We start from the raw sequence: 26,940 nt of genomic DNA, 5'->3' as shown, positions 1-26,940 counted from the left end.
TCTCAGTGATTCTGATTCTGAGACTGTTTTCTCGTGACAAATTGTACTTCATGATAGTGGTAAAATTTGTTTGATATTAGCGTTTATTTGTGAAAAATGTGAAATGTTGCCAAAATGTGGCAATTTTCAAACTTTTAATTTGTATGCCCTTCAATCAGAAGAGTTGTGTCTCACAAAATAGTTTAAACAATAACATTTCCCACACGTCTACTTTACATCAGCACAATTTTCAATTTTTAAAACAATTTTTTTGTTAGGATGTTATAAGGGTTAAAAGTTTACTAGCGATTTTTAATTTTTCCAATAAAACTTACAAAACCATTTTTTAGGGACCTCGTCACATTTGAAGTGTTTTAGGGGTCTATATTACAGAAAATACCCAAAAGTGACTCCATTCTAAAAACTAGACCCCTTAAGGTGCTCAAAACCTCATTCAAGAAGTTTATTAACCCTTCAAGTGCTCCACAACAACTGAAGCAATGTGGAAGGAATAAAAGAACATTTTACTTCACAAAATGTTTACATTAAACAAAAAATATTTTATTTTCAAAAAAGGTAACAGGAGAAAATTAACCTCAAAATTTGTTCTGCAATTTCTCCTGAGCAGGCTGATACCCCATATGTTTGGGAAAACTACTGTTTGGGCGCACGGCAGGGCTCAGAAGGGAACGAGCCCAGTTTAACTTCGCTGGAATCGTGAGCATACGTCATGTTGCATTTGGAGAGCCCCTGATGTGCCTAAACAATGGAAACCCCCCCAAGTGACCCCATTTTGGAAACTAAACCAAGGAATTTATCTAGATGTGTAGTGATCACCTTGAAACCCTAGGTGTTTCACAGAATTTTATAACGTTAAGCTGTGAAAATAAAAAATCAATTTTTTTTCCACAAAAATTTTCTTTTAGCCCCAATTGCTTTATTTTCACAAACTTGCAAATTGACCCCAAACTTAGTTGGCAAGGTCTGCGGGCATCATGTTGAGTTTGGAGAGACCCTGATATGCCTAAACAGTGGAAACCGCCCACTTGTGACCCTTTATTGGAATTAATCTAATGTGTTGCTGGATGTGAATTGTTTAACCCCTTAGTGACCAGGCCAAATATTTTAAATCTGACCAGGTTACTTTAGGTCAGTGTTCCCCAACTCCGGTCCTCAGGAGCCACCAACAGGTCATGTTTTCAAGATTTCCTTAGCATTGCCCAGGTGATAATTGCATCACCATCAGAGACAATAATTCCATCACCTGTGAAATACTAAGGAAATCCGGAAAACATGACCTGTTGGTGGCTCTTGAGGACTGGAGTTGGGGAACACTGCTTTAGGTGGTAATAACTCTGGAATGCTTCATCACATCTCAGTGATTCTGAGACACTTTTTTTCGGGACACATTATACTTTATGATAATGGTAAATTTAGGTTGCTATGTTTTGTGATTATTCATTAAAATATTAGAAATTTGACAAATTTCAAAATATTTACAATTTTCAAACTTTGAATGATTATCCTTTAAATTAAGATAGTCATACCGCATAAAAACATTTATAAATAACATTTTCCTCATGTCTGCTTTACATCAGCACCATCTGTGAAATGTTCTTTTATGTTGTTAACATCTTAAGAGGGTATAAAAATGTAGCAGTAATTTTCCATTTTTTCAAGGAAATTGACAATGTATTTTCTAGGGAGCTGTTCAGTTCTGAAATTACTTTGGGGATCCTATATATTGGAATCCACCCCCAAATGTGATACCATTTTAAAAACAGCACCCATCCAAATATTCAATAATGCTTTGAGGTAGTTCTTTGACCCTTTAGGTGCTTGTCAGGAATTAATGAAATGTGGCATGACAGGAATGAAAAAATTTTTACCACCTAAATGTTGCTAACTTTTTAACAGTCTGCCAGATGTATTATTTGGCCTTGAATTGCAATGGCAAACATCAGGACCATACAATCATCCTTTCAGAAAGCCAATGGGGTTAAAGAGGAAACCCCCACACATTGTTAACCATCTAGATGCTGTAGTCACTATTGACTGCAGCATCTAAGGGGTTAAATGGCCAGTACCAACACTGATCGTGGCTGATACAGCAAGTTGTCAGCTATATTGTACAGTTAATAGCTGCTGGATTGTCTCCTGTCAGAGGAGGTTATTCTCTTACATCTCAGGTCAGTAAAAAGACGTTATTGGTTGTCATTAGGTGGTTAATGTAGTGGCATATGTGAGTATTGCAGAGTGCATCAGGTTGGCATGCGCGAGTAGTGTAGAGTGCATCAGGTTGGCTTACGTGAATTGTAAAATGCATCAGGTTGGCATACATGAGTTGTAGAGTGTACCAGGTTGACATACGCAAGTAGTGTATTGTATATGTAGTTGGGCATATGAGATGTGTAGTGTGCAATAGGGTTGGCTTTTGAGTTGTGTAGAGTGCATCAGGTTGACATATATGAATTATGCAAGTCAGAAATGCACTTATTAGTCCATGGATGAGTTGTAGACTTTGAAACAGTCTTTTATACACAGACAAGGTTAAGTAACACACTTTGCATCTTTTCTGAGACCTTCCTCTCTAGCAGGTTGAGGAACCTCACAGGGGAAATGTTGCCCTTGTACAACATGGGCACCTTCAGTTCCTGAAGTACTGGGGCCAGCTCCTTCATGACTGCCAAATATTAGGGCCTTGATCACTACCTCCAGGTACTGAAGGAAGGTCCCGGTTTGGCCTGCACATCGTGATAGCATGAAAGAGTTATACATTGCCTTCTGTACAATGTGCAGCTTCTTACACCACACCTTGGCTTCTGCCATGGAACTGTATGGCTGGAGGACTTGATCAGAGAGATAAAATACTCCCATGTTCATGTTGTACCCTAGTACACAGCTTGGTTTGTATACCTGTGAAGTACCTCGTACAGCGGTGGGGTACTGCCATCACCATGTATGGTGGTCAAGAAAAGGACATCCCTCTTGTTCTTGATCAGCTTGTTGTCGCTACATTGGGCTCTGCTGTCACCCTCTCTGAGCAGCTGCCAAATTAGCTTCATAGGGAGACCTCCCTCATTTTTGCAGACAGTACCACATGCTACGGCAGCTCACGCAGAGGGACTTGAAGAGTAGGATGCTGGTATAAACGTTATCTACATAGAGTTGATAACCTTGATCCAGCAGAGGGTGCACCAAATCCCATACAATTTTCCCACTCATTCCCAGGACAAGGGGGAATTCAGGGGATTGAATCCGGGTGTCCTTCCCTTCATAAATCCTAAACCTGTGGGTGTACCCTGAGGTACTCTCACACAGTTTGTACAGCTTAATTCCATACCTGGCTCTCTTACTGGGCAGGTATTGCTAGAATTTGAGCCTCTCCTTGAAATATATTAGGGACTCATCCAAGCAGATGACCCTTTGGGGAACATAAACCTCAGTAAACTTGATGCTGAAGTCATCAATGACCGGCCAAACTTGAAGGACATCCTGCATTATAACTGTAATGCAAAAAATAGTGGATTGGCGTCAAAGCATTTATGGCAGGGCTTTGGAGTCGTTAAGCCAAACCACTGACTCAGACTTTGACTCCTCAATTTCCCTGACTTCCAACTCCACAGCACCGCCTCACCACTGAGCATGTACAGGTACATCTCACAAAATTAGAATATCATCAAAAAGTTAATTTATTTCAGTTCTTCAATACAAAAAGTGATACTCATATTATATAGAGTCAATACAAACAGAGTGATCTACACTGTGTGCAGAATTATTAGGCAAGTTGTATATTGATTACGATACTTTTTATACATGTTGTCCTACTCCAAGCTGTTCATGCTTGAGAGCCAACTACCAATTAAGTAAATCAGGTGATGTGCATCTCTGTAATGAGGAGGGGTGTTGTCTAATGACATAAAAACCCTATATAAGGTGTGCTTAGTTATTAGGCAACTTCCTTTCCTTTGGCAAAATGGGTCAGAAGAGAGAGTTGACGGGCTCTGAAAAGTCCAAAATTGTGAGATGTCTTGCAGAGGGATGCAGCACTTGAAATTGCCAAACTTTTGGAGCATGATCACCGAACAATCTAGCATTTGATGGCAAATAGCCAACAGGGTCGCAAGAAACGTGTTGGGCAAAAAAGGCGCAAAATAACTGCCCATGAATTGAGGAAAATCAAGTGTGAAGCTGCCAAGATGCCATTTGCCACCAGTTTTGCCATATTTCAGAGCTGCAACGTTACTGGAGTAACAAAAAGCACAAGGTGTGCGATACTCAGGGACATGGCCAAGGTAAGGAAGGCTGAAAAACGACCACCTTTGAACAAGAAACATAAGACAAAACGTCAAGACTGGGCCAATAAAAATCTTAAGACTGACTTTTCAAAGGTTTTATGGACTGATGAAATGAGAGTGACTCTTGATGGGCCTGAGGCTGGATCAGTAAAGGGCAGAGAGCTCCATTCCAACGCCAGCAAGGTGGAGGTGGGGTACTGGTATGGGCTGGTATCATCAAAGATGAACTTGTGGGACCTTTTCGGGTTGAGGATGGAGGGAAGCTCAACTCCTAGACCTACTGCCAGTTTCTGGAAGACAACTTCTTCAAGCAGTGGTACAGGAAGTATTTGGTATCGTTCAAGAAAAATATGATTTTCATGCAGGACAATGCTCCATCACATGCCTCCAACTACTCCACAGCGTGGCTGGCCAGTAAAGGTCTCAACGAAGAAAAAATAATGACATGGCTCCCTTGTTCACCTCATCTGAACCAAATAGAGAACCTGTGGTCCCTCATAAAATGTGAGATCTACAGGGTAAACAGATCAAGCAACTGACAGAATCTATGGATGGAAGGCTGTTGAGTGTCATCATAAAGAAAGGTGGCTATATTGGTCGCTAATTTTTTGGGGTTTTGTTTTTGCATGCCAGAAATGTTTATTCCTAAATTTTGTGCAGTTATATTGGTTTACCTGGTGAAAATAAACAAGTGAGATGGGAATATATTTGGTTTTTATTAAGTTGCATAATAATTCTGCACAGTAACAGTTACCTGCACAAACAGATATCCTCCTAAGATAGCCAAATCTAAAAAAAAAAAAACACTCCAACTTCCAAAAATATTAGGCTTTGATATTTATGAGTCTTTTGGGTTGATTGAGAACATAGTTGTTGATCAATAATAAAAATAATCCTCTAAAATACAACTGTCCCTAATCTATTCCTATCAACTACTGTATTTTTCGGATTATAAGAAGTACTTTTTTCCCCAAAAAAGGGGGGTGTTTGGAGGTGCGACACTGCGGGTGTTCGGTGGTGCGGGACTAAGCCGGCATTTTGTGAAAGCCCGGGACCCCTGCACTTCCATGGTTTACATTGAGGTGGACTCTGGCAAAATGGCTAGCAGGGGCAGCGCATGCATAGATGGAGATCTCGGGAGATGAGATCTCAGCACCAAGATCTCCATAGCGTTGCACATCCGAACACCCCTTTCTCCCAGTCTGAGGTACGCAGCATCGCCCCGCTCCTGCCTCCACCAGCAGCTACCCTGGGACCCCTCTTCACCGCAGCCACCACCCCCGGTAAGCAAGAAGACGCATGGATTGCAAGAAGCACCACCATTTTATTAAAAAAAAGGTTTTTTTACTATTTTTCTCCTCAAAATTTGGGGTGCATCTTATACCTGGCAAAATACGGTAATCTAAATTATTTTTTATTCACTTCATTTTCACACAAGAAAAAAAAAAACAACCGCCACCACCGGAAGACGATCAGTAATTTACAGTGCGTATGGAAAGTATTCAGACCCCTTTAAATTTTTCACTTTTTGAATTTATCAAATGGCTGCAATGAAACAAAGGTTCCTTTTTTTCTCATTAATGTACACTCTGCACCCCGTCTTGACTAAAAAACAAACAAACAAATGTAGTAATTTTTGCAACTTTATTAAAAGAGAAAAACTGAAATATCACATGGTCACAAGTATTCAGACCCTTTGCTCAGTATTGAGTAGAAGCACCATTTTGAGCTTGTACAGCCATAAGTCTTCTTGGGAATGATGCAACAAGTTTTTCAAACCTGGATTTGGGGATCCTCTGCCATTCTTCCTTGCAGATCATCTCCAGTTCCGTCAGGTTGGATGGTGAATCTTAGCGGACAGCCATTTTTTGGTCTCTCCAGAGATGCTCAATTGAGTTTAGGACAGGGCTCTGGCTGGGCCAGTCAACAATGGTCACAAAGTTGTTCTGAAGCCACTTCTTTGTTATTTTAGCTGTGTGCTTAGGGTCATCGTCTTGTTGGAAGGTGAGCCTTAGGCCAAGTCTGAGGTCCAGAGCACTCTGGAAGAGGTTTTCATCCAGGATATCTCTGTACTTGGCCACAGTTCATGTTTCCCTCAATGGCAACTAGTCATCCTTGTCCCTGCAGCTGAAAAACACCCCCATAGCATGATGCTGCCACCACATTTCACAGTTGGGATTGTATTTGGCAGGTGATGAGCAGTGCCTGGTTTTCTCTACACATACCGCTTAGAATTATCACCAAAAAGGTCTATCTTCGTCTCATTAGACCAAAGAATCTTATTTTTCATAGTCTCGGAGTCCTTCATGTGTTTTCTAGCAAACTCTATGCAGGCTTTTATGTCTTACACTGAGGAGAGACTTCCGTTGGGCCACTCTGTCTGCCATACAGGCCTGACTGGTGGAGGGCTGCAGTGATAGTTGACTTTGTGGAACTTTCTCCTATTTCCCTACTGCATCTCTGGAGCTCAGCCACAGTGATCTTGCAGTTTTTCTTTACCTCTCTCACCAAGGCTCTTCTCCCACAATTGCTCAGTTTGGTGGATGGCCAGATCTAGGAAGACTTCTGGTGGTCTTCCTTTGACCTCATGATTCTCATTTAGTCTGACATGCACTGTGAGCTGTGAGGTCTCATATAGACAGGTGTGTGCCTTTACAAAACAAGTCCTATCAGTTTAATTAAACATAGCTGGCCTCCAAAGTAGTAGAACCATCTCAAGGAGGATCACAAGGAAATTGAGAGAATGTGACTTACAAATGAGTGTCTGAGCAAAGGGTCTGAATACTTATGACCATGTGATATTTCAGTTTTTCTTTATTAAATTTGCAAAAAATTCTACATTTCTGTTTTTTTTTTCCAGTCAAGATGGGGTGCAGAGTGTATATCAATGTGAAAAAATGAACTTTTTTGAATGTACCAAATGGCTGCAATGAAACAAAGATTGAAAAATTTAAAGGTGTCTGAATACTTTCCTTACCCACTGTATACATACAGTACTTCATTTTTCAGAAAGTACTTCCCTTTCATGACGTAGATATACACTTCAAATGTCAGGAAGGGGTTAAGGGAGCAGGCTTCCTGCAGTGCTCGTGAACTTCCGTTAACTGCTTATTATTGGGAGTTCAGGGTGTATGCTATGGATCTGGCCATCAATAAAAATATAGTGTCCAACCTCTTTAACAGATTTAGGATTATCTCAGAGTTTTTCTACATATGTTCTTTAGTGAAAATGTTTGTACACTTCTCAATGCATTGCATTAGACTATAAAGTCACTAAAGGCAACCTATCACTAACAACTGGTGTTTTCCCCTCAGGTTTTAAACATGCCTCAATCACACCTATCCTCAAAAAGCCCTCTCTTGACCCATCCTCTGTATCTAGCTATCGCCCTATATCACTTCTCCCCTATGCCTCAAAACTACTGGAACAACCGGTCCATCTTGAACTGTCCTCCCATCTATCTTCCTGCTCCCTTTTCGACCGCTTACAATCAGGCTTCCGGTCACACCACTCCACTGTAACTGCCCTAAGGTCACCAATGACCTATTAACCGCCAAGAGCAAGCGACACTACTCTATCCTCCTCCTCCTGGACCTGTCCTCTGTCTTTGACACAGTGGACCATTCCCTATTACTACAGACCCTCTCATCCCTTGGCATCACAGACTTAGCCATATCCTGGATCTCGTCATACATAACTGACCGAACATTCAGCGTCTCCCATTCACACACCACCTCCTTACCTCGCCCCCTATCTGTCGGAGTCCCGCGCAAGGTTCAGTTCTAGGGCCCCTGCTCTTCTCCATTTACACTTTTGGCCTGGGACAGCTCATAGAATCTCACGGTTTTCAGTATCATCTCTATGCTGATGACACGCAGATCTACATCTCTGGACCAGATATCACCACCCTACTAACCAGAATCCCTCAATGTCTATCCGCTATTTCATCCTTCTCTGCTAGATTTCTAAAACTTAACATGGACAAAACAGAATTCATCATCTTTCCCCGATCTCACGCAACCCCCCCAAAGAACCTATCCATTACAGTAAATGGCTGCCCACTCTCCCTAGTCCCACAAGCTCGCTGTCTCGGGGTAATCCTTGACACTGATCTCTCCTTCAAACCGCATCTCCAAGCCCTTTCCACTTCCTGCCGCCTTCAACTCAAACAGATTTCACGGATCCGTACATTCCTAAACCAAGAATCTGCAAAAACCCTAGTCCATGCCCTCATCTCCCGCCTCGACTACTGTAACCTCCTGCTCTGTGGCCTCCCCTCGAACACTCTCGCACCCCTCCAATCTATTCTAAACTCAGCTGCCCGACTAATCCACCTGTCCCCCCGCTATTCCCCGGCCTCTCCCCTCTGTCAATCCCTTCACTGGCTCCCCATTACCCAGAGACTCCAGTACAAAAGCCTAACCATGACATACAAAGCCATCCACAACCTGTCTCCACCATACATCTGTGACCTCGTCTCCCGGTACTTTCCTGCACGCAACATCCGATCCTCACAAGATCTCCTTCTCTACTCCCCTCATCTCCTCTTTCCACAATCGCATACAAGGTTTCTCTCGCGCATCACCCCTACTCTGGAACTCTCTACCACAACATATCAGACTCTTGCCTACCATCGAAACCTTCAAAAAGAACCTGAAGACCTACCTCTTCCAGCAAGCCTACAGTAATCACCAATCGACCAAACCACTGCACGACCAGCTCTATCCTCACCTACTGTATCCTCACCCATCCCTTGTAGATTGTGAGCCCTCGCGGGCAGGGTCCTCTCTCCTCTTGTACTAGTTGTGACTTGTATTGTTCAAGATTATTGTACCTGTTTTTATTATGTATACCCCTCCTCACATGTAAAGCGCCATGGAATAAATGGCGCTATAATAATAAATAATAATAAAGTAACATATGGCTGCATGGCTTTAAACCTCAGAGAAGAAAAATTGGCAATGGAAAGGCAGCATAACTTTGTGACTAAATCCAAACTCCAGCCCGAATAAGAATTACAGAGTGTCTAAAATCAAACTACGTACAGAAAACACTCATTATGCCAAAATGTTCTTCATAAATACATTCTTGTGTGCTGCAACATTTACAAGAACTAATTTAAATTTACAGGTTTAAGAAAAATTCAACCACACAGTTAAATAAAAGTTGGCTTTTATGTTGTGAAAGATTTATTGCTAAAATCATGAAAATAAAACTCTTTGCCAATTACACTGTCCTTTTAAAATCTTGAATAACTGAATATAGCAGCAGATCTTGTAACACGAGCAGCTCCTGCAGGACGCCTCTTCAGCTGAGACTTTGGTTCAGGTATTGCACAAACATATTTGCAAGCTGTGATATGTTCTCATTGGGATGAAGTTTGGTGTAGCTGATGAATTGCTGGCGAAGCCTCCTCAGCTCTGACATATTTAGGATACGTGGCAGCTGAATGTGGGAGCATTAAGGAAAATACTGCAGAATATTACAACCTTAGCGGTATATCATGGAAAAAAAACTACAGAGATAAGGGAAAGTCAAATGAAGTCACATTTCTTTGGAAATCAAGGAAGTATAGACTAGGTCAGGTGTACTGAACGTGGGAGCAGATGAATCACATACTGCTATCATTGGGTCCATAATAATTATTTGCAGCAAATGTTAAAAGGAACCTGTCAGAATCTTTAACCCCTCCACCCTCAAATATAATTTATATGACTGTGTAGCCCTTTAGAAGATCACTCAGCTTTTCCATTTATGACTCCAAAGTGATGTTCCAGCAGAGAGAAATCACATTTTTAAAGTTGTGTCTGAAAGTACATTTGGGTGCGACAATACACTTCTAGCTTCTCAGCTCACGTCTCAGTGGCCATTTACCAGGACAAACAACCTGTCAATCAGCCAGGGGAGGGTGCTGCTAGGTAGGAAATACAGAGTGAGGCTGCCGTCACACTAGCAGTATGTGGTCAGTATTTTACATCAGTATTTGTAAGCCAAAACCAGGAGTGGAACAAAGAGGAAAAGTATAATAGAAACATATGTACAACTTCTGCATTATCACCCACTCCTGGTTTTGGCTTACAAATACTGATGTAAAATACTGACCAAATACTGCTAGATTGACAGCAGCCTGAGGCTGGGAAGCTAGAAGTGCATCATCACATCTCAATGCAATGTCCACTGGAGCCTTGCTTTGGGAGTCATAAAGGGATTGTCTGGAATATCTTTTTTAAGGGCTAGACAATCATATTAAATGTTTGGGAAGCTAAACATTTATGACATATTCCCTTTAAGAATTGTAGTCACTTCATTATTAGGGGAAATTAACTATATATGTGCTTGAAAAGTAATTGATAACACCATAACAATCAAACCTACATAGTTCACAATAGTTACAAATGCGTACGAATATCACTGGCTGGTAGTCACAACACTTAACCCCTCTCACACTTGCAGCAATATTGTCCCTGTTCCCACCTTTCCCTCACTAACAGCAACCCTCTCCTACTAGCAGCAGTGCTGTCCCCTTCCTACTACTCCCCCAGTATCAGCAGCCTTGTCCTTCTTCCCACCCCTCTCCTACTTGCAGGAATGTTGTCCCCTTCTTATCTCTTCCCCAGTAACAGCAGCCTTTTCCTTCTCACCACTCTCCTACTTGCAGCAATGCTGTTCCCTTCTTACCTCTTGTCCAGTAACAGCAGCCTTGTTCTCCTTTCCACCCCTTTCCTACTTGAAGCAATGTTGTCCCCTTCTTACCTCTCCCCCAGTAATAGCTGACTTGCCCTCTCTCCTATCACTCTCCTACTTCCAGCAATGTTGTCCCCTTCTTACCTCTCCTCCAGTAACAGCAGCCTTGTTCTCCTTTCCACCCCTTTCCTACTTGCAGCAATGCTGCACTCTTCCTACCACTCCCCCAGTAACAGCAGCCTTGTCCTTCTTCCCACTCCTGCCCTACTTGCAGCAATGCTCTCCCCTTCTTACCTCTTGTGCAGGAACAGCTGCCTTGTCCTTCTTCCCATCACGCTTCTACTTGCAGCAATGTTGTCCCCTTCTTACCTCTCCCCCAGTAATAGCTGACTTGCCCTCTCTCCCATCACTCTCCTACTTGCAGCAATGCTATCCCCTTCTTACCTCTCCTCCAGTAACAGCTGCCTTGTCCTTCTGCCCACCCTTTCTTCTACTAACAGCAATGCTGTCCTCTTCCTACCACTCCCCCAGTAACAGCAGCCTTGTCCTTCTTCCCACTCCTGCCCTACTTGCAGCAATACTGTCCTTCTTACCTCTCCTCCAGTAACAGCAGCCTTGTTCTCCTTTCCACCCCTTTCCTACTTGCAGCAATGCTGCACTCTTCCTACCACTCCCCCAGTAACAGCAGCCTTGTCCTTCTTCCCACTCCTGCCCTACTTGCAGCAATGCTCTCCCCTTCTTACCTCTTGTGCAGTTACAGCTGCCTTGTCCTTCTTCCCATCACGCTTCTACTTGCACCAAAGTTGTCCCCTTCTTACCTCTCCCCCAGTAATAGCTGACTTGCCCTCTCTCCCAGCACTCTCCTACTTGCAGCAATGTTATCCCCTTCTTACCTCTACCCTAGTAACAGCTGCCTTGCCCTCTCTCCCACTTGCCCTCTCTCTCCCTCTCCTACTTGCAGCAATGTTGCCCCTTCTCTCCCCCAGTAACAGCTGCTTTGTCCTTCTTCCCACCCTTCTCCTACTAGCCGCAACGTTGTCTCCTCCTTACCACTCTTCCAGTAACAGCAGCCTTTGCCTTTCTTCCCAAGACTTCCCCACTAGCATATGTTACTTAAAGACCAACCATGGTTTTAATTGAATAAATTGTACACATGGAAAATAAGCAACTTTGTATGTCTTATCAGAGAAATCTGCTTCTTTCTCCTCCTTGATTGATCTTTAATTCTCAATTTGGGGGTAAAATCAGTAAATTCTATCTTTAGTGAACACAGATTCTCCCATAAGTGAAATAGGAGATGACAGTTGGTGCTCATGAAGTTCTATGGAGGATGGGGGGGCTAGAGGAAGACACGCACATTCTGCTACAAGTTCTCCTAAAAACAACAGTTATACTGAAAAAAATTGTAATTGTCATTTCAGGAGAACTTGCAGCGACTGCCATCTCCTTTCTTAAAAATGGGATAATCTGTCTGCACTGAACAGATTTTTTTTTTTTTTTTTTTTTTACAGAACAACCGTTCAGATATGGAAGAGAAAGCAGTGGATATCTCCTATAAGATATTTAAAAAAAAAGTTCTTATTTTCTCCTTTACTATTGATTTATGAAAGAAAATTTAAAACAACGGTTACTCTTTAAGGAACATAAGCAAAAGTGGTATTTACAAAGAAAAAGAAAACACAACTAATCTTTTTGTAATGTTGATTTTTTTTTTGTTCACTTTCCATTCAATGCTGTTGAAACTATGCAGTTTTCACTTTGGACACTAGATGTCAGAAAAAAAAAAGAATTTTCTAAAAAGGGAAAAAAAAAATATCCTAACAGAAGTAGGTAGAAAGAAAGTTCATGGCAAAACATCTGGTGAATGAGGGAAGATTGCAGACAACTGTGCACACATCAGTGGCCAGTATATGATATCAATGATTATCTACCGTTAAAGCCTCCATACACATTAGAAAATGTCAATGGCTGTGTTCTCCCTCAAGGTAATCCACTGCCAGGAGAAAGGCAGGAACTCAAAACTCTGAGCTGACAATTTCTATGTATGGGCAATTTTAGTGTTGTGGTGTAGAACCATTGATTGTCCTTTATTATTCACGGTGAAATTTGACTCTTATTCACATGAAGCTTTATTTTTAAATCAGAAAAGATAGCATTTGGCTGAACCATCGTTTTTCTTACAAAAATATAATTAGTATGGGACGTTTTCTAAACCTTTTCTACTCGGGCCTGGCCAATCAATTCATGAGGATATTGGGGTCTCATCAGCAAACAAATACTAGTGCACAGCCCCTGTGTTACCTTTCCATATGATACCATCAGCAGCATCAAATACATCACAGTGCAACAGATCACCCCCATGAAGCCACAAATGCCCCACTGCAGTGTAAAATACCTCCCAGCACTTCCACAGCAACTCCTGTGTAGCATGAAATGCCGCTCCAATACCACCAAATAGCAGTGTTTAACAAATACGTCCACTATAATCCTGAATACACAAAATAATGCCCCAAATAAATACAACACTGCAGTATTTACCTCCCCTACAATCCTGAACACAAAAAAATAATGCCCTAGATGCCCCAAATAAATACACCACTGCGGTATATACCTCCCAAGCACCAACAAACAGAAGGGTAGCAGAAATACCTGCTCAACAATGCCCAATACACAAAATATTGCCCAGATGTACCAAATACCACAGTGCTGCAAAAAAAACCTCTCTAAACGAGCTAAACATACACCACAGCTTAGCACAGTTGCTGCATAATCCCTAACAGCAGCATTAGGCTATGTGCACACGTAGAATGGTCCACTGCGGATTTTTCCGCAGGGGATTTGATAAATCCGCAGGGAAAAAACACCGCATTTTCCCTGCGGATTTACCGCAGTTTTTGTGCAGATTCCACTGCAGTTTTACACCTGCGGTTTTCTATTACGGTATGGAGCAGGTGTAAAACCGCTGCGGATTCCGCACAAAGAATTGACATGCTGCGGAATGTAAACCGCTGCGTTTCTGCGCGGTTTTTTTCCGCAGCATGGGACAGCATTTTCGGTTTCCTATAGGTTTACATTGTACTGTAAACTCATGGGAAACTGCTGCGGACCCGCAGCAAAATCAGCATCGTGTGCACAGATCCTTACCCTTCCCACATCTCCCTCACTGATTGCAACATTTTGCCTCTTTCCAGTGACAACAAAATTGTCCTCCATCCCACCCGATCCGTACTAAGGCTACTTTCACACTTGCGTCGTTCGACGCATGTTGCAATGCGTCGTTATGTAGAAAAAACGCATCCTGCAAAGTTGCCCGCAGGATGCATTTTTTCTCCATAGACTTATACATAGCAACGCATTGCGACGGAGTGCCACACGTCGCAACCGTCATGTGACGGTTGCGTCGTGTTTGGGCGGACCGTCGGCACAAAAAAGTTACATGTAACTTTTTTTGTGCGTCGTGTCTGCCATTTTTGACCGCGCATGCACGGCCGAAACCCCGCCCCCTCCTCCCCGGACCTTACAATGGGGCAGCGGAAGTGTCGTAAGACTGCTTATGCTGCCCACGTCGGGCATCACTTTCACAACGCGCATCGGCACGTCGGGCCGACGCTAGTGTGAAAGAAGCCTAAGGCTACTTTCACACACAAGGTTTTTGGCTTCAGGCACAATCCGGCAAATGTTGGAAAAACCGGATCCAGAGCAGATTGTGAAAAACTGATGCGACGGATCTGTTTTTTTTCAACGGATCCGGCTAGCATATCTAGATTATTGGATAAAAAAAATTTGGCGCATGCGCAGTTTAAAAAGACGGGATCCAGCGCCGGAATCCGTCATTTTCCGGATCCGGCACCTTCCGGCTCCCATTCTAGCATCCGGCTCTTCCGGCTTTTTCGCCGGAGACAAAAAACGGTGCTATGGACTTTTTTTTTTCCCCCAGAAACTGAACATTTGCCAGATCCGGCAAAAAACGGATGAAACGCAATGTCATCCGGCACTAATACAAGTCTATGGAGAAAAATGGATCCGGCGGCAACATTCGCCGGATCCGTTTTTTTTTTAAATTTAGCCGGATTGAGCCTGACAGCGAAAACCTGATGTGTGAAAGTAGTCTAACAGCTGCACTATTCCCATTTCTAGTCCTTCCCCACTGACAATAGCATTGTTTCTTTTCCCACCCCTCCCTTATGCATTATCCCCCTTCCCAACCTTCACCCGCTGACAGCAGCATTGCCCTTCCCAGCTCTGGCCCATTAACTGTAAAACTGTCCCTCTTCCCACCCCTTCCCTTTTGGCAGCAGAATGTCCTCTCTTCCTAACCCTCCCCCCACTAGCAGCAGCATCGTCCTCCCTTCCCTGATCCCCACTAGCAGCGTGAGCTTTCTATCCATGACTCCCCCTATGGTAGCAGCATTCTCTGCACCAGAGGAGACTCGGCCATAGAGGGACCTGCACCTCACCAGCCAACGAGTCACCCGTCCCCAGTGGACTCCACATCACTGTTTGAAAATGCTCTGCAATGAGGAGTGGAGCAGAATTAGGGAAAAAATAATACATTGTAATACGAAAATCACTTTAAAATTGATATCTTGTTCACATCACGGATATTCCCCTCACCACACAGTTTTTATTTCTCCACTAGCTTGTGCAAAAAAAATAATAAAATTTACAAACTGCGCAGTGTGAACCGTGCTACAGCCTGTAAAAGTCATGTCCATTTTTTCCTAAAGGATATTTTCTCCGTGGCTACTGGCACCATAATAATATCTCCAGGAACACTGGTTTTCTGAGCACTTAGAACAGCCTGCGAAAACACATAAAAAAGGTTACAATAAAAGCAATGTGCATCAATGTGCAGAAAGGCAAGACATGGACTTTTTTCCCAGTTACAAAATACTTTGTTTCTATATTGAAGCATTTTAAGACCCACAAATGTTCTACTTTAGCTTCAGGAGGGTTTTTTTTCTGGATGATAAATATGCTTTGCATCAGGGGAAAAATGTAGCATATTGAAGATTTTTTTTCAGGTGCTTTTCTTTATAGACAAAAAAAAAAAAACACTTAAAAGAAAAAAAAAAAAAAAAAAAAACAGAAATCTTGCTATGTTCAAACTGGTCACTAAGCCTAATGCTAAACTCATAGTTCGTAAGCCATGTGTGTGGATATTGCTGCAGAATTCCATTCCATATTGGCAGCAGGAAAAAAAAACCCAAAACATTTGCTAGTGATTTCTGTGGTACCAGCAGGGCTACTGTGCCAGTCCTGGTGCATGCCGTTTGATTATTACAGCCTCAGATTGCATCCAGTGTCAGCATTGGGGGCTGAGATGCGGCAGAACTGGCATAAAAACCGTGGTGGGACCACAGTAATCACCAGCAGAGGTGAGTCATTATTTTTTTCCAAACTTTACTTGTGGGTTTCACTAGCAGCTTGTCCTGCAATAATTTTTGCAGTATTGTGTTGGCAAATTTGACATTCTAAAATACTGCAAAACAAGTCAATTTCCTTCTTGAAAGCAAAATTTCATGCACTTTGCTAATTCTGTATTCCACTGCAGACTGTCAGAAAATCACAAATTATCCATAGGGTCTGAACAAACCCTCCAGTTGTGAACAAAGCCATTTTCATCTTTGCACAGATACTTTCAGTAGTAGACTTCACTTACAGTCACAACATCTTGTGTCACCTTGTCCAATTCATGCAGAAAATTTGTGGAGGACAAAGGTTGCTGTTTGGAGAAAAAGACAACAATGGTTGTTAGAATGCAAATCTTGTACAAATCGTAATCGCTGAAATAAAAGAACAATCAAAAGCCCAACACATGATGGTTTACAAATGAGATCATCTCTTCCCCACTGCGCACACTTTATGTTTTTGACCTTTCATTTTCTTTTTCCCTTGGAAGTCTTGGAGAAAGAAAAAGTCTTGTTTTAGATGTAGTATTGAATGACATCAATCACTTTCTCCAAAAAAACAAACAGAAAGAAAGGAGAAGAAAAAAAGGAATTCAACTATAGCTCCTTGGGGGTCATTTTTACAGTATTTACTGTACAGTACAAATGACCTTGTAACTTTATTCTGCAGGTCATTACAGTTAGGCTACATCCACAGATCTGTGTGACATGTCCTAGTGCTGTTCGTTTCTTTTTTTCTCGGAAAGCAAATGGATCGATATCGATATACACATCAGTTTGAAAAACAGACAATGTTTCTGGTCCATAAGCATTTCCCATTCTCAAAAGTTCTGTGGTCAGACTTGGCCATTAAAGTCTATGAGGAGTAATGGAAACACTGAAGCTATAAGGCCTGATTAATCAAGATTGGTGCTGTTCACACCGGCCTTGATGAGGAGATGGGCTGAAGTCAGTCGGCTTATGCCTCTTCATGAATCAGGCGTGTCGGATGGGTGGTGTGCACATGTGCTTACGCCTCACCACAAATCCTACTCCCATCAGTACCAATGTAAAATTTGTGGCATAGCGAATGCTGCAACTCGTCATTAATTTGATGAGTGGTGGTCATCACCCCCACCCACTTTGTCGGAGCTGGGTGAAAATGACATGAGAACAGAAAAATGTTAGAGCAGCCTTCAGTTGTGCCAAACTTTTGAGACATTTCAAATTCTTTTTATACCACAATACTGGCATAAAAGATTTGATGAATCGTGCCAATAATTTGTACCTTAGAGTTCCATCCTAGCATCCTACATTTTTAACTGATACATTAAAGTGTCAATGGATGAAAAAAAGCTCATAATGTCTACCCTTCTACAAATATATAAAAAAATGCAACAAGCATGATACTTAGGGGAACAAAAAATCATAGGTCAACACACAGAGGTGTGAATGTAGCCTAATGGCAATACCAACTTTTTATTTAGAAAATCAACAGTCTGAGGCTGCCCACTTTTTTAATACATAAAGAGAGGAGCCCCAGACTGGTGATACGCACTCCATAAGAGTTCCCCCCCTCTACAAGAAGCATACACCAATAGTTGATACCCTACAACGGATCATGCCTTCACAGACAAGGCCAGCAGCGTTATCTCATCCTCACCATGTAAACTGACAGAACAAGGTTTTTAAAAAAAGATAGATGACGTTACCAAATTTTATTCCAGGTTACCTAGTGGTTAACTTTTTTTTTTTTTGTTATTTAATCCAAAATAAAAGTCTAAAGAGAAATAACCAACATGTAATAAAGTGTAATGAGTACAAAGTAGCAGAATTCCTAGGAAAATATGTAATAGAGAATGTGAATATTACATAAATACAGCCAGTCTGCTCGCAGGCACAAATGTGAATGACAGATGGACATAAAAGATAGGTCTCCAAGCACTGCTTGACCCAGAAACTGTTAGTACATGATATCTATTTATATAATTGCCTTAAATTGTCTGTCATCCACTTCCGTCTGGACATCCTCGAATCCCACAATCCACCGCACCGGAAGTTCGTCGACCACCATATTGGAATACCCAAGTGATGGGTATTCCAATATGGCACCCGCTGGTGGTACCAAACGACTGCTGATCATCTACATGAAAGCTAACCAGTGATCATTTAATGGCCAGTTTAGACTAGTATTCTATGTGCATAAGTTATCAGGTTATCAGCAGCAAGTCCCCTGCTTAACAGGACAATGTGCTGCCAACAAGGATTTTTAAGCTGGCTAAAAATAATTTTGCTTGTTTATTGATGATCAGCAGCCTGTTTAGATGGACTGAAAGTCAGGAACAAGTGTTCCTAGGAATGCCCGTCCTCCTCCTCCGTCATCAGCCCATCTAAAACCATGGTAAAGTAGACAATTGTGAATTACACACCGTTTGGGTAGACTGGTTAGGCGGAGGAGCTTTCTTGTGAAAAATTGCATCACTAATCTGATCCAGTGGCAGGACATCATCCTTATGAACAGTAAAGAGAGGACTGTCCCAGCGATTTCGAGAATCTGGAGCCTCAAACCTCTGTACCAAAGCATCAAACCTGTCATAAGAGAGAAATACGGCTTCACCATTTAAACTATGACATTTGTTATTGACAGCGTGACTGACATGACACAATGCAGGGCACAAACTAACAAATCAGGTTTTACAAACCCCAATATGTCATAAAACCTAAGATATGACTAATGCTTTATATGTGATAAAAATGATCAGCAAATGACTCAACAAGTAAAGGCAACCAATATACATTTGTGAAAGAATTATCTATTATACAAGACGCAAGAGAGTACTAAGGTCAAGCATGCAGAATCTAAACAAAGATGCTGGGAAGAAAATTAAGCTGGTGCCTAACACAAAAGCCTCAATGAGCAGACAAAATCAATTCTTGCGCAATGCTAGGCTATAATACATTTAATGAGTTTTCCTGTCATTATTTGGGACTTTGCACTTATTGGAAGGACAGTCCCATAGGGTGAAGTTAATTACATTCACTTCTATCTGGAAGAGTTAGAAATATAATCAATCCCGCATTAAGTGAAGGCCGCTTGGACTACACATAACATCTGGTTAGGCATTTTAAGACTTATTTGGGCCAGAAAATAAAATATTAAAAAAATAATAGCCTTTATGTTGCCAATTTGAAATCTATTTGTAAAAAGGAAAAATAACTCAAGGCTTGTAATAATACAAACCGCTGACTTTATTTCTCTGATCATCGAGTGGATGCTGTGTTTTCAGCCTTTTGTACTCGGTGCTGTCTGTAATCAAGCAGTTACCACGATTGGATTATATATTAACAAGGAGCAAAAGAAAGATAATTGTTTGCAGAACAAACTGTTTCAAATTGAAAATGACTTAATATTCAGTACGTCTCAAACTAATCCCTGAACATCTGAAAATCTTTCTTCCTCATCTGCAATTCAAAGAGTTCCGTGTAGAAATAAAAGACGTACAAGAATTCCAGTAGCCGTTGATGGCAGCTTTGAACTAACTGTTTCAGAAATCTGTACAACCCCCCTGAGAGCGGCTTATGGTACCACGCTTTCTAAACCCGCTTCTAATGAATTATTCTGTTTGTCTTCAAGGCTAAATTAGGAATTTTTTTTCTTCTATCAGTTTTGAAAAATAAACGGAGAAAGCGGTGCAATGCAAAGAATGGAGATAGCTTTGAGCGTATTCTCTATTTGCAGTCAAAGGCAATCTCATCCCTACAGAATATTAATAATGGTCCTTCTTTAGAGGTATGTTCATACCCAGCTTTTTTTTCCCGTAAAGTCTCTGTGAAAACCGACCACAAAATGCCTTCCATTATTTTTAATCAGAAATAAGTGTTGCCTTCCATATTTTTTCTACCATTTCAATGCCATCTATGGAAGCGGCTTCTGCTTGGAAACTGGCGGGTCGTCACACTCACGGAATGCCGCTAATCTGCTCACGCACCGGTAGAACTCCAAACTATAAATCCATGGAGTATATCATAGGGTCAGCCTCAGATTTTTGCTACAAAGACACACTTGATTATTCAAATGTGTGAAAATACCCTAAAAGGAACGTTTTTAACCATATTATTGCTTGCAAGGGTGACGCAAGGGTCCTACTAGATGACAGAACTGTTAAAAATTGGTGGTACAGCCAAGGCTTCAATTACTTACACTGCCTGTGTATACTGATCGTCCTGCTGTCTGTCCTGGTTCCAGCCAGAGCTTGTGTCAGGAGATGTTAGACAATGAATCTGCAGTAACACAAGAGTAATAGTCTCAAACAGTATTTCATTATCATCCTTCATGGTTCCCCAGAATTGGATCCTTAGGTTAAACAAAAGCCATCATCAGAAAATAACCTACCATTTAAATCAGGTTTTTGTTTTACATGTATTTAAAATATATATATATTTTTCCCCATATCATGATCTTTAGAAAAAAAAAAAAAGTAATATAGAATTTTTACACTGGGCAATTTTGCTATTTTAGACTCCTATTTACTGTCCTTTAAGGAAGAATTTTCAGCAAGGATCCTTATGAGCAGAGGCAGGATTACAATAACTAGCAACAACTTGAATACACAGCTGATAACACATCAACTACAAGAGGCAATGTTGCTGCTGACCCTCCACAATGACCATTGCACAGGTTCAGTAGATGCCTCAATACAAAAGTTAGGGTCAGGGTCTGTACTTGTGGCTAATGCTCATGTGTTGCTTCTTGAAACAGCAGTCTAAAAAAAAGGCCCCATTGGCCATTGTAAAAACTGCCTGCAAGAAAATGGCAAACAAACAGCAACAAAAAGAACAATATTTAACACGAAAACCTGAATTAAACAGCAACTCATTTTCTGAAGGTTGTTTCTAAAAGGGAACCTAAGAGTATAAGGTACTCCTAATTAGGACTGAAATCTATACAAAGCCAAGGTGACATCGCAGGATACAGGTAGATAGAAGCCACAGGTGATAATAGGAATACCCATTATATTCACACTAAGATAATCATGGCTAATCTACAGGTCAGTCCTTTCACACACCACCAGGTACAGGCTTGTAATGCAGTTTTACACCCTAATTCTTCTTTGTTACTTCACTGAACGTTTTTCAGACTACTGTTTTAGAGCAAGTTGAACAGAAAGACAATAAGAAAACTAAAATGTATATGATTATTTTATCAATGAAAGCAAAATTATTCATAAAAATTAAAAAAAAATTATATTGCTTCTAACATAAAAATTCAGAATTATTGTTTTTGCATGGAAAAACTTAAACCTTGAATATTAATGAAACAAAACCTCTACAAATAATGGAAGTTTAAAAAAAACATCTAAAGCCTTTAAAGGGCTTGATCACCTAGAAAAAAATCTCTTTAGAAATGTATATAACTTATATATAAATCCAAAGACATACTGATAGGGAATTTAGATTGTGAGCCCCAACGGGGACAGCGATGATAATATGTGCAACCTGTGAAGCGCTGCGGAATATGTTAGGCTATATAAAAATAAAGATTATTATTTATTTATATACTTTCATTACCAAATCCCCACCTAACTCCTGCCATCAGTGCCGGCCCTGGTTCCCGGATGCTTCACTTAAGGTACCGTCACATTAAGCGACGCTGCAGCGATAACGACAACGATGCCGATCGCTGCAGCGTCGCTGTTTGATCGCTGGAGAGCTGTCACACAGACCGCTCTCCAGCGATCAACGATGCCGAGGTCCCCTGGTAACCAGGGTAAACATCGGGTAACTAAGCGCAGGGCCGCGCTTAGTAACCCGATGTTTACCCTGGTTACCAGCGTAAAATGTAAAAAAAACAAACAGCACATACTTACATTCACGTCCCCCTGCGTCCACTTCCTGACTGACTGAGCGCCGTACAGTGAGAGCAGAGCGGTGACGTCACCGCTGTGCTGCTTTCACTTTCACTTTGCGGCGCTGAGTCAGAGGAGGAAGCAGACTGCAGGGGACGCAATGTGAGTATGTGCTGTTTGTTTTTTTTACATTTTACGCTGGTAACCAGGGTAAACATCGGGTTACTAAGCGCGGCCCCGCGCTTAGTTACCCGATGTTTACCCTGGTTACCAGTGTAAAATATCGCTGGTATCGTTGCATTTGGTGTCAAACACAACGATACACAGCGATCAAACGACCAAATAAAGTTCTGGACTTTATTCAGCGATCAGCGACATCACAGCAGGATCCTGATCGCTGCTGCGTGTCAAACTAAACGATATCGCTAGCGAGGACGCTGCAACGTCACGGATTGCTAGCGATATCGTTATAAAGTCGTTTAGTGTGACGGTACCTTTAGACTCCGGTTCGAGGTGTGTGAAGCTGACCGACAGGGTAAATTTCAATAGCTAAGGCTTCTTTCACACTTCAGTTGTTTGGCGTCAGTCACTTCCGACATAGTGACGGATCGACGGATCCGTCACAATTGTTGAGAAAACGGTTCCAACGGATCCGTTTTTTTTGACGGATCCGTTACTTGGGGGTTGTCTGGGAAAAGTATCTACTTTTTGGAGCATGCGCAATTGAAAAAACGGATTGGGGCGACGGATCCGCTGAAATGACGGTCACGACGGATCCGTCGCCCATAGGCGGCCATTCTATGGAATGACGGACGCGACGGATCCGCTGCGAACCGTCATTTTGGCGTTGACAAAAAACGTTTCAATGTCCGTCTATATCTAGAAAACGTCCGCCAAATTTCGACGGATCCGTCGCATGACGGATGGAACTGACGACCATCCGTCACAATCCGTCGCCAATGCAAGTCTATGGGAAAATAACGGATCCGCCAAAAAAAAAATGACGGATCCGTTATTTGAGGAAACTGGCGGTTTTAGACTGACGCCAAAAAACTGAAGTGTGAAAGAGGCCTTAGTGAACCTTCTTCTGTTACAACTGATACAGAGACAGAAAAGGGTACTGACTTACCTATAAGAAATTAGCCACTGAGCCAGCACTGACGACACGCCGGCAAAGAACGCTCTCACCTTTGTTACACCCAAGCTCAAGAGATCCAGGACTGGTAATGAAAGTACATGAATTACGGTAGTTGTTTGCTTTTCTATTTTACACACATCTTAAAGATTGCTTTCTAGCTGGACAGCCCTTTGAGAACATAGGCTCAGTAAATACAGAGAAAAGAACATTTCCATGATTCACAGACTGGCCACATAGATATACAAGGATATCAAGTTCAGGTCAGGAGACCCGTGGCCAGTACATGCATCATGGTCTGTACTGGTACCGTATACTGTACATGGATGTATGAATCCAACCTTAAAGCTTCAGATTTTCATGCTTTTGATGAGAGAGGCAGAACAGGAGACACATACACAGCACTACAGTATACATATGTAAGATGAGATATCCCAACAAAAGAGCAGATATCCCACCAAAAGCATAACTATATGAAAAGGCATATAAGTAAACAATACTTACAAAATCTGTACACAAAATGCCCAGCTCCCTCAGCTTTAAGGGGTTGAACCAAGATCTGAAGTTATCCTCTATCCAAAGGCATAACTTTGTTAGAAGGGAGGTGAGGTTGAGCATGTGCACCTCTGCTCCAATAATTCTCAATGGAACTGCTTGGCCATCTCCTTCACTCCCTTTGACAATGCTTGGAGCAAAGGTGCTCATACTCTACCTCCACTCCATTCAGATGGGGCTCTTCAGGACCCTATTCAGTATCACTGGCAAACCTCTAGCAAACAATAAGTAATGCCCTATCCTATTTATATAAAAAAAACAAAAACAAAAAAAAAACAACTTACCGTATATACTTGAGTATAAGCCGAGATTTTCAGCCCTTTTTTTGGGCTGAAAGTGCCCCTCTCGGCTTATACTCGAGTCATGGTCGGCGGGTGAGGGGGGGGGCCACGACTGTCACATACTCACCTGCTCCTGGCACGGTCCCTGCATGTCCCATGGTCTCCGGCACCCGCAGCTCTTCCTCTGTTCAGTGGTCACGTGGTACCACTCATTAAAGTAATGAATATGGACTCCAGTCCCATAGGGGTGGAGCCGCATATTCATTACTGTAATAAGCGGTACCAGTGACCGCTGAACAGAGGAAGAAGCTGCCACATCCGGAGACCATCTGTCCGGGAGAAGCTGCCAGGGACCGCGCTGGGAGCAGGTGAGTATTTCATATTTACCTTTCCTCGTTCCACCGCCGCTCCGTCTTCCGCGTCCTCTGCAGTGACTGTTCAGGTCAGAGGGCGCGATGACGTATTAGTGTGCGCGCCGCCCTCTGCCTGAACAGTCAGTGCAGAGAGGCGGGACGCTGAGGAGCAGCGGGCAGTGACGAGAGGTGAGTATGTCATTTTTTTTTTATTGCAGCAGCATTACATGTGGCACATTTTTATATGGAGCATCTCATGGGGCCATAAGGAACTGTATGGAGCATTACATTTGGCAGAATTTTATATGGAGCATCTTATGGGGCCATAATAAACTGTATGGAGCATTATATGTGGCACATTTTTATATGGAGCATCTTATGGGGCCATAATGAACTGTATGGAGCATTATATGTGAAACATTTTTATATGGAGCATCTTATGGGGCCATAATGAACTGCATGGAGCATTATATGTGGCACATTTTTATATGGAGCATCTTATGGGGCCATAATGAATTGTATGGAGCATTATATGTGGCACATTTAAACACAACCTACTGATGTCTCAATCAATTTTAGTTTTATTGGCATCTATTTTTATTTTTGACATTTACCAGTAGCTGCTGCATTTCCCACCCTAGGCTTATACTCGAGTCATTAAGTTTTCCCAGTTTTTTGTGGCAAAATTAGGGGTCTCGGCTTATACTCGGGTCGGCTTATACTCGAGTATATACTGTAATAGTTGGGGACACACCCTTAAAAGATAATTGAAGGGGTTTTTACATGAACAAAAGTTAATTTTATTCACTAGATCTTGGAATAAAAAAAGTTCCACAATTGGATGTGATTAAAAAAATGTTCCTGTGCTGAGATAATCTTATAATTGTGCCCCTGCTGCGTACTGTGTAATGGCTGCTTCTGACCATGCAGGAACAAAATGTGCATCTTATTTTTAATCCAAGATCTAGTAAATAAAAACTTTTGTTTGTGGGTAAACCCCTTTCAGGAGTAGTCTTCAACAGGTACAATTTCTATGCACTTACACTGCCTAATAACCATTGCATTATTTTTTAATTATACAGGCTGGTTCAAAAGGATGGTGAAAAATTATTGCCATGGTATTCAACATGAAAAGATAAGTTAAGTAAGTTTTATATATGCACTACAAATGCTCAAAGTGATTTTCATTGGTGACAAGGCAGATGTGTAGGCGGTAGTCCGGTTCTGTCCAGGCCACTATATCCTTTGGTCATTCAGACCCTATGGTTGATGACATACACAGAGACCTTGATGAAGCCCCACAAAAAGAATTTGCTGGGTGGTAGATCTGGCGATTGTGGAGGCTAGCACAACATCAGTGAATGGACATAAGAAAACACATCACTGAACAGTGGAGTCCAAATTCAAGGAAACTTGCATAGTGTGTCTTTTGACATTAAAGGGAATCTATCACCTACTTTTTCATATATAAGCTGTTGTCACCGCCATCAGGGGCTTATCTACAGCATTCTGTAATGCTGTAGATAAGCCCCCAATGTAACCTGAAAGATAAGAAAAACAAGTTATAGTCACCCAGGGTCCGGCGCCTCCCATCTTCATGCAATGACGTCACCTTCTTTGCATCCTACCCGGCTCCTGCACAGGCGTACTTTATCTGCTCTGTTGAGGGCAGAGCAAAGTACTGCAGTGCGCAGGTGCCGGGAAAGGTCCAAGAAGCCCAGCGCCTGCGCACTGCAGTACTTTGCTCTGCCTTCAACAGAGCAGATAAAGTATGCCTGCGCAGGAGCCGCAACAGGAAGCAAGAAAGAGGACGTCATCGCATGAAGATGGGAGGCGCCGGACCCTGACCGCGACACCCATTGGACCGGACCGCCCCTGAGTGAGTATAATCTATCTTGTTTTCTTATCTTTCAGGTTACAGGATTACAGAACATTACAGAATGCTGTAGATAAGCCTCTGATGCCGGTGGCCGCAGCTTATATATGAAAAAGTAGGTGACAGATTCCCTTTAATAAATTTGTGCTAAGTTCTCTAACTTATGAACACAGAGACTATAATTGTGCACTATCCTTTTTGAATCACTGTATTCTACTCATGCACAAGGAAACATTAGCAGTCTGTCATACCAGGCAGTGTGGGGTCTGGACATGTTTTATTAGACAAAACAGCTCATACCTATACCCTGCAAAAGAAGAAGAAATCAGTTGGTCACAAATTACAAAGTGAAAAAAGATCACGCATTTTTAACATTTCTTTTTCCATCTCCTTTTATTCTACTGTATTTGGTGTCATATTGTAAACCTTATGTCCCAGGAGATCAGCAATCCTCCAAACCCCACACACCCACGTTTGCATCTGGTGAGCAAGATAATGCCACAGACATTAGGCAAAATCAGGCAGCAATAGTAGACATCAGG

General features: G+C 41.9%; 1 protein-coding gene across 9 annotated transcripts in view; it reads right to left on the bottom strand.

Annotated features, from left to right (window-relative positions):
* Positions 1-9,440: 9,440 nt before the first annotated feature.
* KTI12 (KTI12 chromatin associated homolog) overlaps positions 9,441-26,940 on the bottom strand; it is a 66,272-nt gene continuing 48,772 nt past the window's right edge. For all 9 annotated transcript variants that reach the window (XM_077264235.1, XM_077264231.1, XM_077264234.1 and 6 more), the window contains 6 exons: positions 26,650-26,705; positions 20,554-20,633; positions 18,782-18,941; positions 16,625-16,687; positions 15,695-15,763; positions 9,441-9,729 (listed from right to left, as the gene is read on the bottom strand). In XM_077264235.1, the coding sequence (XP_077120350.1) occupies positions 9,586-9,729; positions 15,695-15,763; positions 16,625-16,687; positions 18,782-18,941; positions 20,554-20,633; positions 26,650-26,705 (572 nt within the window). In that variant the 3' untranslated portion in view covers positions 9,441-9,585. The remainder of the gene's footprint in view (positions 9,730-15,694; positions 15,764-16,624; positions 16,688-18,781; positions 18,942-20,553; positions 20,634-26,649; positions 26,706-26,940) is intronic.

This window comes from Ranitomeya variabilis, chromosome 5, assembly GCF_051348905.1.
Source record: "Ranitomeya variabilis isolate aRanVar5 chromosome 5, aRanVar5.hap1, whole genome shotgun sequence".
Lineage (NCBI taxonomy): Eukaryota > Metazoa > Chordata > Amphibia > Anura > Dendrobatidae > Ranitomeya > Ranitomeya variabilis.
This window is presented reverse-complemented; position numbering and strand designations above follow the sequence as displayed.